The sequence below is a fragment of the Ambystoma mexicanum genome, chromosome 14 (assembly GCF_040938575.1).
Source record: "Ambystoma mexicanum isolate Mex_15411 chromosome 14, UKY_AmexF1_1, whole genome shotgun sequence".
In the NCBI taxonomy this organism is placed as follows: domain Eukaryota; kingdom Metazoa; phylum Chordata; class Amphibia; order Caudata; family Ambystomatidae; genus Ambystoma; species Ambystoma mexicanum.
The window spans coordinates 87,581,020-87,595,767 of NC_090940.1; the positions used below are offsets into that span (position 1 = coordinate 87,581,020).

At 49.3% G+C, this 14,748-nt stretch overlaps 1 protein-coding gene across 7 annotated transcripts in view; it reads left to right on the forward strand.

The window, feature by feature from the left end:
- The window catches only part of RYR3 (ryanodine receptor 3), a 1,751,462-nt gene that overhangs the window by 574,707 nt on the left and 1,162,007 nt on the right, over nucleotides 1–14,748 (forward strand). For all 7 annotated transcript variants that reach the window (XM_069638568.1, XM_069638566.1, XM_069638573.1 and 4 more), the window contains one exon: nucleotides 1,554–1,647. In XM_069638568.1, the coding sequence (XP_069494669.1) occupies nucleotides 1,554–1,647 (94 nt within the window). The remainder of the gene's footprint in view (nucleotides 1–1,553; nucleotides 1,648–14,748) is intronic.

A 14,748-nucleotide genomic window follows, 5' to 3' on the forward strand; every position in this document is an offset into this window, starting at 1 on the left:
GAAGACTGTCCTTCATGTAGCGCAGCCTGTGCGTTAAATCGCTTCTAGGAACCTGGGATTGGCCATGAAGATTGTGTAAATGTGGTGATCTAATCGTTTCAGGAGGCAGGTTGTGACAGGTGTATTATGTCCATGCCTGAGCAGGGACGCAGGTCCTGGAGGCTGCCCACGAATCAGCGCATGTGGCAGAGGCTCTAACCTCAGGGGCCTGTGGCCAATGGCTTGGAAAGTACCTTCCATTAAAGTCTGAATGACAAAGCACAGCAAATAGTTCCTCCTGCCTCTTTCGTTGCAGAGCGATTCCTGTTCTGTGCAGCTGGGGACATTGACAGCATCGCTAATGTCCCAGCAGTCAGGATTGAGTCGGAAGGAGGCAGGCACCATAAGCGACATCTCGTATCTAGAGGGCGGGCACACTTATACAAATGTCAATACAAAGGAGAATAAACACAATGGCCTTATTCCTACAAAGTCCTGACCATTCTGCTGGGGAAAAACTCGTGGTGAATAGGTTACATGTGATTTTATCGAATGAAAAAACAAGTAATGACATTTTAACAACAACAAAAAAACAAGTAAAACCAAAATATATGTATTTTTGTTGTTTTTGGGGGGCACCCCCAAACCCCACCTTTTTTAGTAATAGTTTTCCCCACCCCCAAAACCACTATTGCCACTCCCAACCCCATTTTTAGTTTTTTCCAAAATTAGTTAATTTTGTTTTTGTTGTTTTTTCATCCGTTAAAATTGAATTCGTTGTTTTCTATTTGATATATTCACTGCACACCGATGAATGATTACCCAATGCGGAGGAGTCATACAGGAAAAATGTCATTCCGTTGTTTTTATCTCATTTCTGCAATTCTCCAAGGGGATCAAGTAAGTAGTCCTGGGTGAATGGCTAGGCCGCATCCCCTCTGTGTAGGGAAGTCTTCGGAACAGTGCAGTATGGGTCTCCAGTGCAGTGTGTACACCCTTCCCACTTATGGAGATTTGCTGAATGTGAATGGCTGACCCAATGCTCCTTAATCTCTGGAAACTGCTCGGAGCTGCATTTCAGTGATTTTAACTCAGCTGTATCGTCAGAGGAGGGGGAAACCATATGCAAATCAGGCTCGCTTCACCCGTCCCCAGAATATGTAGCGGTTCTTAGCACTTGCTCTGAACGTTGTCTTACATGAAAATAGCATGCATTTTACTTTTTATATGTCAGGTGCCATCCATATTCACTGAGTTCCCAAAATGGAACATGGTTGCTGGAGTAAACCACACATTAGAAAAAATGGACAGGCTGAAATAAGTCCCATCGGGTTGTATTTGGTCAATAAACTTTGTACATAGAACTGGATTAGGAATTACATTTAGCCTTTGGCAAAGCTTTGCCCCCCTTGATTACAGGACACATTGTGGTGTGTGTCCAGGGGAATTAAACAATGTGCAATGGTTGTTACAAAAACGGGCAGTCCGCTGTATGGAAAAAGAGATGTTTTATGCCACGCAGTCTGAGCTCTGCCGTGCCATTAAACTGATAAGAGTGTGTCTGTCTTTTGCAGGATTTCTGCTTGGGGGACACGTTGTCCGGCTGTTCCACGGCCATGATGAGTGCTTGACAATACCATCCATGGAGCCCAGTGATTCGTTGCAAAAGTGAGTATCGTCTGCGTTTGTGCGTTGTTCATTTGCGCCTCTAAGTACTCCAGGTTGATGAATGTGTTGGGTAAATGTAACTGCGCTCTTGGAACATCGGGCGACCTATACGTCAGTGTGTCGTGGCATTGCAATGATGTGTCTCCCGGCGGTTATACATGAGACGGAGACAGCACTATCAACTTTGTGGTGAGCCACAACATACTCATAGCATCCAAACAAATGTCTCACATTCATACCACACTAACCCGAATGCCCAAATCACAGTGAATCAGGGCGGGGGATTGGGGGAGGGCGAACGAAACTGTCCTTGAAGTTTCCAGATTCAAAAGTGTACAGCTAAAAGACCACTGCAATCTATGCACACTTAGCCCAGATTGTGCCGTCCTGTGACACACAGGCTTGAAAGTTAACATGTTGGGATCCACTGTGTCAAAAGCATCATAGAGTCCTAAGGTGTTGATTGTATTGGAGACTTAGGGCCTCATTACACGGATGGCGGTAAGGATTTACTGGTACCGGTAAAATACCGTTACCGGTAAATCCTTACCGCCTTACTACGAGGTCCCTTTGCAGGTTGGGGGATTTAACGCCTGCTTTTTGCAGGTGTTAAAAACCAACCCGCAAAGGGACCCAGGGAGCTAATTACGGTACTGCAATTTGCGGTACCGTAATTAGCGCCTTCCCCATTCCCATTGAGCCCTATGGGTCAAAAATGGGAATGGGGAAGGGCAATGGTGGAAGGGGGAATTACCGCCCCGCCAACCTTGGAATGGGGCAATAATTTCCCTTTCCGCCAAGGCGGTGCCGGTATTTTACCGGCATGAACCATGGGGCTAATAGCGCCATGGTTCTCCGCCATCCGTGTAATGAGGCCCTTAGATACATATGATGAGGATGTTGGAGACAAGGGAGTGATCTGTTTAAATTCAGTTTAACGTATGGAAGCCTGACTGTGGATGTGTTACGGCGATTGCATGTGAAGCGCAGAAGAGTGAGCTTGATCAGGACAAGCCTCTCAAGGACAGTTGAGAAATAGGTTATTTCAGACAACAAATTGGGATGAAAGTGGGATCAAGGAAGAATTAATCATGATGGTTGCACAACTGTTTGGATGCAGGGGGATCTGTACCCATGTGTGTAGTGGCCAGTGTGAGGAGTCAAGAATACGAGTCGGACACAACAGCATGGTTTTGTGGCTATTCACTTTTATTAACAAAACAAGGGTTGGATAAATGCCTTATTCCTACGTCCCGTTCCCTTTCCTCCATACTTTTGGGACATTCCGTCCTGTGGGACGGGACCAGAGCACTTTTGTAAAAAAACATCAAATTGAAAATGTGTCCTTCTTCTCTTTTTACGCGGGTTACCACACTCGGCCATAACCCCGCCCTCCTTAGCTCCGCCCCGCTCTTCACCCTTCAGTCCTTTTCTCCGCGCGGTCGGGGCTTGACGCACTAGCATCACTGGGAAGACCTTTTTCTTCCTGTTGTCCTTCTCTCCTGCTCCGGTTCTGTGGTCGCGTAGTCCTCCCTCTATGCCGGATCATTTAGGATTTGCCACTTGTTCCTCTTGCAAATGTTGCTTCGCTAGGGTAGATCCGCATTCTCTCTGCTTGGAGTGTCTGGGACCGGATCACCGTTGTGACTCGTGTTTCTTCTGCGACTCCTTTTCGGTCTGGGCACTTCAGCCTCATCTTCGTCGGCGGGAGGACATTTTCCAGAAGGTTTCTTCATTGCATTTTCAACTCTTCATCGACGGAAAGAAGAGACACCGGTAAGTTCCTTACTTTTCAGGGCCCCCACGGCCGGGGGACTCCTTACCCGGGGTCCTCCAGGTCCAGGAGGAGCTTCAAAAGCTCTGCTACCAGGGTTTTCCCTCAGGTGCCTCGCAGGCCTAATAGGCGTACCAGGTGTTTTCTCTGAGGGTTTCCGTGAGGGGCCTGCCTATAACAGATTACAATCCGAGGTTCACCAATCAGGTGCTAATAGACAGCATAGTCGTGCTGAGGCGTTGGGTACCGGAGTTCGTTCCAAGGTCTCCTTGTCAGGAGCTTCCCACACAGACACCGTGGTGCGCACTGAGGTTTCTGTTGAGGCTTTCTGTACTGAACCACGGTTTGAGGCCCCTCTCAGGGGAGCTATTAAGACCCAACTCTGTTCCGAGGTTCCTCTTAACGAGGCTAAAGTGTGTACTAATAAAACTGAGAGGCCTGTTAAGGTCTTGTCTGTGAGGTGGATTCCTCAACTTTCCCGCGCACCAGTTCTGTTGAGGGGGCACACGGGGAGGTCGTCGACCGTAACTCCTCTGTTACCGGCATTGCCGAGGTTCCTCCTTTGGAGGCTGATTCAAGGCACAGGATGTCCAGTAAATATCCAAGGCCCCATAGTACTGGCTCTGCCGAGGGTCCTTGTGTCAAGGCTAACATTTTCAGTCAAGTTCCCTGACCAATCTGTAGAGTCAACTGCCTTATCTACACATATGATGCAGTTCTCAGATGTTCACAAAATGGCGAGCCTTCCGGAGTGGTCTACGGTGGCCATTTTGGATTCTTTCCTCACACCCACGCTATCGACGGTGGGTGCTTGGAATCTTATTTTCGGTGGACAACCTTTTCCACGCGACAGTGTGAATCCGTTCCGCCCTTCCTATGACTGGCATGCTCGGATGCCACTACCACATTCGGTCTTGCTTCCTGGCAGCCTCTTCTTCAGAGGATGCCTTTTTCGGGAAGTTTCAGAGACTTTTGCACTCTGACCCCTTAAGGGGTAGCTCTGTCACCAGGATTTCTCCTGAGGTGCCTCAAGGGCCTAACAGGCGTACCAGAGATTCCTCTGAGGGTTCTGACGGAACTGCCAGTACCGGACATTGTTCCAAGGTTCACCATCACAGTGCTAAAGTTAAGCCCAGTTCGGCTGGGTGCTGGGATACCAGGGTTCTCCCTGAGGTCTCCGTTTCTGGAGCTTTCCCCGCTGTAACCAGGTTGAAACCTGAGGTTCCTCTTGTGGAGGCTAAAGTCTGTATTGAGTCCCGACTCGAGGCCCCTTTTAAGGGAGCTTTATGTACCAGGTTGAAACCTGAGGTTCCTCTTGTGGAGGCTAAAATATATATCGACAGATCTGAGAGTCCTTCTCTGAGGGTCTTGTCAGTGAGGTATTGTCCTCAACCGTCCCATGCTCAGGGTCATGGTGGTACCAGTTCTGTTGAGGGGGCAAAGAGGGGGGTCATGGACTGCATTCCACCTGGTAGCAACTTGTCCGAGGTTCCTCCGTTGGAGGCTAATTTTGAAACTGGTTTGAAGATGTCGACTAAACGTCCGAGACCACCCCGTACCGGCTCTGCTGAGGATTCTTGTAAGGCTAAAGTGTTAATTAAGTCCCCTGACTCTCCTGAGGAGGCAATTGCCTCAGCTACGCATGTGACACAGTTCTCCTCAGGTGGCAATAAAATGGCGGCCCAACCTGCGTGGCCTACGGTGGCCATTTTGAATACCTCCCATACACCTACGTTCGCAACGTCTGGTGCTGGGAGCATTCCTTTCAGCAATTGTAACCCGTTCCGCCATTCTTTGATCATCGTGCGTGGGCTCCGCTGCCTCACACTGTCTCGCTCCCTCCTGCTTTGCACCACTGATCTTGTGGACCCGGCCGGTGGAGGACCCTCATGGCAACCATCCTCCTTGTTTTCGGGGGGTAGGTCCCTTACAAGTGGTTTTTTCCTCTTCAACACCTAGGCCCTCAGCTTAGGATACGTTTTTGGGAAGTTTCAGATGCTCATGCACTCTGACCCTATGAGGACGAATTTTAAGTGTCTTTCACTCCTGTTCCACCCTGGCCCTGGCTGCTCCGATTCAGTTTTTCTTTTAAAACCTGAGACAGTAGGCGTGGAAACCAGTCTTATTTTCCCGCATCGTTTGGATGAGCCTTAAGCGGATGAGGACGGCGATGAGCAGCCCCGCTCAGTGAGAGCATTCCATTACCGGGAGGGGATTGTTTACCTTTGTTACCAGGGATTCCCCTGAGATTCCTCAAGGGCCTAATAGGCATACCAGAGTGTTCTCTGAGGGTCCCTCAGAGGACCTGCCAAAACCGGACGTGGTTCTGAGGTTCACCATTTGGGTGCTATTCAGTTCGTCTGTGGATCTGGATACCGGGGTTCGCCCTGAGATCTCCATTTCTGGAGCTTTCCACAGTGATACAGGTCTCCGTTTCTGGTGCTTGTCACACCGAGCCATGGCTCGAGGACCCTCTTGAGGGAGCTATATGTCCCAGGTTAAAACCCAGGGTTCCTCTAAATACAGTACCGACGGAGTCGAGGGATCCTCTTAGGGTCCTGAGTATATTCCTCAACCGTCCCATGCTCAGGGTTGTGGTTGCACCAATCCTGTTGAGGGAGAAAAGAAGGTGATCAGCAACAGGCCTTCCAGTACCGGCTCTGCCGAGGTTCCTCCATTGGAGGCTACTTCTGGGTCCGTTCACAGAATGTCCACTAAACATCCTAGTTCTGCCAGCACTGGCTCGGCCGAGGATCCTTCTTTCAAGGCTAAGTGTTTTTTAAGTCCCTGACTCCCCTTAGGGGACAGTTGCCTCATTTTCTCCTATGACGCAGTTCTCTTCAGGTGTTGGCTAAATGGCGGACCAACCTCCTTGGTCCACGGCAGCCATTTTTTATACCTTCCTTACACCAACTTTCATGACGACTGGAGCGTTCCTTTTGGGGCTGAGCAGTTTTCCACGTTGTGTGGACAACAAAGACCCATTTGTCGGTCCTGGTGACAGCTTCAGCTAAGGCCCCTAGTACACAGAGGTCAGGGTCCCAGACTCAGTCCTTCTCTGGGATCAGGGGGTTTTCAGGGTCACCGTGTGCACCGATCTGAAACTCCTGTTGGTAGTCCCAACTTAAGCGGCAGCGGCAAGGTAGTTGGTTTTTCTCTCAGCCATCAGCCTCCTTTACAGGGACAGATAATCTCCCTGTCGACAAATCACCAAATTATATTTTTTGTCGGTCACACTACACTTAGGTGGGGTGACGAATCTCGTCTCATCTGGAGGCGTGGCAAATCATCACCCAAGACTGGTGGGGTTTGTCCATCATTTAGGCGGGTTTTTGCTTGCCCTTTCCTCCTACCCCACCCTTCAAACCTATCTTCTGACAGATCGGGATGCTCTCCCTCAGAGCAGAGGTACAGAAACTTCTATACCTCAGAGTGGGGGAACTTGTTCCCCTCATGGAGCAAGTGAGGGGCTAGTACTGCTGTCCTTTCACAGTGCTCAACCAGGCTGGCCTGCGCATTATTTTTGATCTTTCAGAGAGAGATTGAAGCTGATCACACTCTGCCAAATAAAGTCCTTTCTTGGGAACGGCGATTGGCTCAGTGTGGTGGTCTTCCAGGATGCGTAAATGACATTCTGACTGGAGCCCACATATGAAATATCTGCGGTTCTCTGGAGCCCGCATATGAAATATCTGCGGTTCTCCGTGGGTGCAAGACACACGAGAAACTCCTCTGGGGGGCCACTCAGCGGTCCCCCAATACCGGATCTTCTTCCAAGGTTCCCCATTTGGGGCTAATGCTGACCCCAGTTCTGCTTTAGCTTTTGATACCAGGGTTTGCACTGGGGCTTCTCCATCTGGAGCTAGCTGTACCAAGTCTTGGCTCAAGGCCCCTCTCGAGGTGGCTATATGACCAGGGTTAAACCTGAGGTTCCCCTGCTTGGGGCTAAATCGGTCACCAATAGAATTGAGAGTCCTTCATCGAGGGTCCTGGCTGTAAAGTATATCCCTAAGCCATTCCATGCGCGAGGCCGTGGTGATACCAGTTCTGTTGAGGGGGCGAAAGAACTCAGTCACATACAACAGACCTTCTAATACTGATTCTGCGAGGATCCTCCACTAGAGACTAATTCTGGGGTAGCCCCTGACGTATCAAGTAAACACCCTTGATCTGCAAGTATCGGCTCTGCCTAGGTTCCTTGTTTCAAGGCTAGGATTGCACGCAAGGCCACTGACTTCCCTGGGGAGACTATTGCTTCGCTTGCTCCTGTGACGCAGTTCGCCTCTGGTGTGTGATAATGGCGGCCCAACCTCTGCAGGCCATGGCGGCCATTTTGAATACCTCCCTTAGAGCAAGGTTTTACATCAACAAGCAGGGCATCACGGACTCTCCTCTCCTTGTGGATTTTGTCATACAAATTTGGGCTGGGTCATCCAGTATATGGTTTGGCTCCAGGCTCCATACACCTCAATGTGACCGCAGATTAAGTCACCAGCCGGCATTGGTTACGGGTGAGATGAACAGCAATATCATCTACAACTTTTTGTTCTGACTTGAGTGTCGTGTAGACCGTTCATACCTCCGTCCTCAAGTGACGCACAGGGGAACTGAAAGAAACCCGCTGTGTGACCTTTGGGGCCACAGGTGGGAGATGTTACTTCCCGGATCCACGGAACCTCTGGAACACCGATGCTGCTGTTAAAAAGAACGAGGTTAAGTACCAGGCAATTACAATGTATCACATTAACCAAAGGATCTGAATAGCCTTACCTATATGGTATTAGGAAAACCCAGGTGACCTAGGAGGGAGGTTCGAGACTCAGATGAGGCGGTCCCTAGAACAATCGTGGATGCAGGAGAAACCACCTGTAGGACTGTAGGCGTGACTTGAATCCCAAAAGGGAAATGGCATAGAAGTTCAGCAAGATACCAAGGGATGATCCAAAGGCAAATCAGGGTCGGGTCCAAAATCCGGCAACAGGTAATCAGTTCCAAGCAAAGGTACAAAGGGGTAATCCAAAGGAGTCCAAGATAGAGTTCCGAGATCAAGGTAACAGCAAAGCAAAACGTAACGCCAAACAGGGTCTGAAGACAGCTGAGAAGCAATGAGTGTTCCGTGTCTCAAGCCTTATATACTGTGCGTTTCAGGGTCATATGACATCCACCAAGGTCACGTGAGGAACGCCACTCTGGATCACGTGATCGGCGTGAAGATGTAACGCCGCCCCTTCTGCTATATGTTCTCCATGGCAACTGCCAATGCAGGAAGGGTTGCAATCGAGCCCGTACACCATACCTGGTACGGAGCTTTCGGTCCTTTGGGTAAACCGAATCACATGAGCCTCGAAACCTGGAGGGAGGTGTTGGGGAAATGTGAGCAGTGTTCTGGTGTGCAGTGGATCGGTGTGCAGAGGATCGCCTAACATAGCCCCCCCCCCCAACGGCCCACGACCCCGTAGGCAGGACGGGTGATCCCTATGGAAGCGAGCTACCAACCGAGGGGCGTCAAGATCCAAGGCGGAAACCCAAGAACGCTCCTCCGGTCCGTAGCCCTTCCAATCCACTAAATACTGGAGCCTACCCCTAAACCAATGGGAACCCAAAATGGCCGACACTTCAAAAACATCAGGAGAGGCCAGGGACACCGGAGCAACAGGGGCCCGGAGGCGGGAAGAATCAGGACAAGGTTTGAGGAGAGAGACATGAAATACAGGATGGATACGCCAAGAACTTGGGAGAACTAGACGAAAAGCCACCGGATTCACAACCTGAGAGATCACATACGGGCCAACGAAATGAGGTAGCAGTTTCCGGCAACCCACTAGGCGAAGGTGACGTGAAGACAACCACACCCTAGAACCCACCACCAGGGGAGGAGCAGCCAGACGCTTGCCGTCAACACGAGCCTTCATAGAAGCCTTTGCTTCAGTAAGATGGACCACAGTACTAGCATGAACAGCAGACAGATCCCTAAGACAAGCCGTGGCCGCAGGATTCGAAGAAACAGAAGCATCAGGGACAGGCAAGACCTTGGGGTGTTGACCGTAGAGGGCGTAGAATGGAGAAAAACCTGTAGCAGAAAGAGCCGCGTTATTGTATGCGAACTCAGCAAGCCGTAAAGCGGTCAACCAGGAGGTCTGTTGTTGCAATATAAGACACCGAAGATACTGCTCCATAGATTGATTCGTCCTTTCGGTCTGCCCATCGGTCTCAGGATGATAGGCCGAAGAATACCTGGTATCGATGCCCAATAATTTAGTCAAGGACCTCCAAAAACGAGAGGTGAACTGTGACCCTCGATCGGATACAATGACCGAAGGGAGTCCAAATAACACGAACACATGCTCAAAAAACAAGTCTGCCAAGACCGGGGCCGAAGGAATACCCTTACAAGGAACAAAACGAGCCATTTTTGTGAACGTGTCCACCACCACCCAGATGGTGTCAAAACCTTGTACCTTGGGGAGATCGGTTACGAAATCCATTGTCAATGTATGCCAAAGTCTTGGAGGTACCAGAAGCGGAAGCAGCAGCCCAACCGGTCGTCCTCTTCGATGTTTAGCCTGAGCACAAATAGCGCATTAATTGACATAGCATTCCACATCGCGCTTCATAGAAGGCCACCAACACCAGCGCTTTAGGAGATCCAAAGTGCGCTCTTGACCGGGATGGGCATTGAAGGGAGCATCATACGACCACTCAAGGGCCAAGTTACGAGTGTCAGGTGTGGGAAAAAACAGACGTTCATGCATGAAAGGCAAACCATCAGAATAAACGGGGTCCCAATCCCGCAATTGGTCGGAATGATTGCTAGTCCAAGATCGTACAGAATCTAACAATGACAAAGAGGGAGTGCAGAGACAAATCACATGACTCTTTCCGAGAACAGTGTCAGGGAAGGTTGGCAACTCGACCCCACCCGGGGAATTTGACAAGGCGTCCGCTTTTCCATGTGAGGTTCCAGGACGATGCATAATATGGAAATCAAAAGCGGAAAAGAAGAGATGCCACCGGACCTGTCTGCTATTGATGCACTTCAATGAGGCCAGATCCTGTAGATTTCGATGATCTGAGTATACAGTGATTGGATGCTTAGCCCCCAGAAGATGATGGCGCCAGACACGAAAGGCATCCATGACAGCCAGGAGTTCCTTCTCCGTTACGGTATAATGGGTCTCCGTATTGGAGAACTTACGGGAATGGTATGCCACCGGATGCAATTTGCCTGTTGTAGGACATGTCTGAGACAATACCGCACCAAGAGCAAAAGAAGAGGCATCCGCCTCAACTATGAACGGAAGATCGGGATTGGGGTGCTTGAGCACCGGTGCGGTAGTGAAAGCGGTTTTCAAAGCGTCAAAAGATTCCTGATGTTCCCTCTGCCATCGATAGGGTACCTGAGGGCTGGTCAGAGCCGTGAGTGGGGCAACAATTGTGGAAAAGGAGGAAATAAAACGCCTATAAAAGTTGGCGAAGCCCAAAAAGGCCTGCAAGGACTTGAGTGTTTGAGGAACTGGCCAATCTAGGACTGCCTTAACCTTGGATTCGTTCATGGATAATGCCCCAGGGGTAATGTGGAATCCCAGAAATTCAACAGACGTTTTATGGAACTGACATTTCTCGGGTTTGGCAAATAGGGAATGTTCCCTCAGACGGGATAATACTTCTCGGACATGCTTTACATGGTCATCAAGATTTCGTGAAAAGATCAATATGTCGTCCAAATAAACAACCATGTATACATCCAGAATGTCCCTGAATATGTCATTCATAAAACGCTGGAATGTTGCTGGGGCATTACATAGGCCGAAGGGCATGACCAGATATTCATACAGGCCATAATGGGTACAAAAAGCAGTTTTCCACTCATCGCCTTCGCGAACGCGCACTAGATTGTATGCGCCGCGAAGATCCAGCTTGGTGAAAATAGAAGCATGAGATAAATGATCCAGCAGGGGTGTGATTAACGGAATTGGATATCTATCCTTTTTCGTGATAGCATTAAGACGCCGATAATCCACACAAGGACGTAAATCCCCCTCTTTCTTAGGTACAAAAAATATAGGGCTTGCAGCTGGTGAAGTAGAGGGGCGGATGTGTCCTAATCGTAGGGCGTTCTGTACATACTGTTTCAATGCTTGCTCTTCCGAGGGAGACAAGGAATAAATCCTGCCCGAAGGAATGGTGGAATCAGGGATTAATTCAATTGGGCAATCATATGGTCTATGTGGAGGTAGTACCTCGGAAGAACCGCGATCGAAAACTGATTCGAATGCTTTATACTCAGATGGAATCCCTGACACCACCCCCCTCAACGGTATGGGTATTCACAACCTCTGATCCTTCATCATTCAGCGTGAGTTGAGCTAGAGCTCCCAAGGCCCGAGAAGGAGTATCGGTTGCTTGATGGGTTGGGAGACAATAGTTCTGACAAATCTCAGACTCGAAGAGCACTGTGCCTGATTGCCAATTAATCAAAGGATTGTGTTCACGTAACCACGGTATTCCTAATATGATACCGAATTGAGGTGTGGTAATCAAGTCAAAACTTAACGTCTCTGTGTGATTGTCTTGTATGGTCAACAATAGAGGTGCAGTTTGGTGTCTAACAGGACCAGAGACTAGTGCAGTGCCATCTACGGCCTGAACAGGTTCAGGTCGGGTTTTTATCACTAAAGGTAGATTGAGGGAATGGGCTAACGCAATGTCTATGTAGTTCCCAGTGGCACCTGAGTCAATGATGATCGTGACTGCATGAGAAATACCTGTGGAGGGACAAAGAGTAGCCAGTACAGAGATGGGCTGGACACGAGCAAAGGCAAGAGAAGTACCCGGAGATGAAGACTGAACACTCGACCTGGTCTCCGGATCTAAGGTCGAGCTGTCCGAAAAACCTGACTCTTCTTGGGACGTCGAGTACATTCCTTCACATAATGTCCCATGGTGCCACAATAAAAACATGCATTATCCACCCTTCTACGTTCTCTCTCAGATGTTGTAATAGGGCTATGTAACCCTCCTACTTGCATAGGTTCTTCAGTACTGGAAGCAGGGGTACTGACAACTGTAGGGTGGGAAGAAACCCCCAACTCAGCTCTGCGCTCTGAACGCCGTGCATCTACCTGCAGAGCGAGATCCACTAGTTCCTGATACTGAGTGGGCATGGAAGGAATCACTGCTAAAGCATCTTTCATTGTGTTATTCAACCCCCTATAAAAGATAACTGCCCGCTTGCTTTCTGGCCATGATGTCTCGGCAACCAATTGATTAAACCGGGTGATGTAATCTATCAAAGTCCCTCTGCCCTGAGTTAGTTCTAACTCCAAATCCCTAGACTGTGCCTTGTGTCTGGTATCAAATACTCAAGACATTTCTAGGATTAACAAATCAAAATCATAAAGAACCGGGCTATTATTCTCCAATAAAGGATTAGCCCAAGCGGCAGCAGTCCTGGCCAAATGTGAAAGGGCAAAGGCGGCTTTAGCAGTAGAATTAGGAAAGGCCAGAGGTCTGCACAAGAAATGTAATTTGCACTGGTTGATGAAGGTCCTGAATTTCTTGGGGTCACCTTGATAACGTTCAGGAGCGGCCAGGGGGGAAGGGTTTGGGAGGACCACCGGAGTTGGAGCTGGGGTATTTGCCAAGGGAGGAGGTGTGGTTGAAGTGCTAGCATCCCCGAATTCAGGGTCTGCAGGAAGAGAATGCTGAACACTCTGTATGGAATCTAATCTTTGGTGAATCACCGTATTCGCGGCGGCCATATCTGCCCTTAATACCGTAATTGCCTGAACTAAAGCAGCTATGGGTTCTTCCGTGGATCCCTGCATTATCTAACACGACTATACGGCTTCTCAGTCTGTTCTGACTTGAGTGTCCTGTAGACCGTTGATACCTCCGTCCTCAAGTGACGCACAGGGGAACTGAAAGAAACCCGCTGTGCGACCTTTGGGACCACAGGTGGGAGATGTTACTTCCCGGATCCACGGAACCTCTGGAACACCGATGCTGCTGTTAAAAAGAACGAGGTTAAGTACCAGGCAATTACAATGTATCACATTAACCAAAGGATCTGAATAGCCTTACCTATATGGTATTAGGAAAACCCAGGTGACCTAGGAGGGAGGTTCGAGACTCAGATGAGGCGGTCCCTAGAACAATCGTGGATGCAGGAGAAGCCACCTGTAGGACTGTAGGCGTGACTTGACTCCCAAAAGGGAAATGGCATAGAAGTTCAGCAAGATACCAAGGGATGATCCAAAGGCAAATCAGGGTCGGGTCCAAAATCCGGCAACAGGTAATCAGTTCCAAGCAAAGGTACAAAGGGGTAATCCAAAGGAGTCCAAGATAGAGTTCCAAGATCAAGGTAACAGCAAAGCAAAACGTAACGCCAAACAGGGTCTGAAGACAGCTGAGAAGCAATGAGTGTTCCGTGTCTCAAGCCTTATATACTGTGTGTTTCAGGGTCATGTGACGTCCACCAAGGTCACGTGAGGAACGCCACTCTGGATCATGTGATCGGCGTGGAGATGTAACGCTGCCCCTTCTGCTATATGTTCTCCATGGCAACTGCCAATGCAGGAAGGGTTGCAATCGAGCCCGTACACCATACCTGGTACGGAGCTTTCGGTCCTTTGGGTAAACCGAATCACATGAGCCTCGAAACCTGGAGGGAGGTGTTGGGGAAATGTGAGCAGTGTTCTGGTGTGCAGTGTATCGGTGTGCAGAGGATCGCCTAACACTTTTCCAGCAATGGGGCACGCTAGAGGTGGTCCTCTTTGCAATTTGTGGGTCAACATGAAAGCTTATGCTTTCCCCTCATTGCCTCCTATTGGTCGCTCTGTAAGCACATCAAACCGTTGCCAATGCAGCTACGTGGGCTTTCCCACCAGCTTTTGGTAATCATTACTGCTTAGAGCTGGGCTCCAGCGCCGATGCTCGATTCGGCCAGGCTGTTCTTAAAACCTTTTTCGGTAAGGAAGTTCCATCCAGCCGTATTTCCTGTGAGGAATGCTTGGTAATCTCCCAAAAGTATGGAGGAAAAGGGACGGAACGTAGTAGTATAACAAAGTTACTCACCGTAGTGACTATCTTACTCCTAGTCCATAGTCCCCTTTCCCCATACGTCCGCCCACCGTCCCCTCTAATAAGTATCCTCTATTATTGCTTAAATGGTCTCAGACCCGGCGATAGAAAATGACTGGAGGGCGATGCGCGGGCAGAGCTAAGGAGTGCGGGGTTATGGCCGTGTGCGGTACCCCGTATAAAAAGAGAAGAAGGACACATTTTCAATTTGATGCTTTTTTACAAAAGTGCTCCGGTCCCATCCC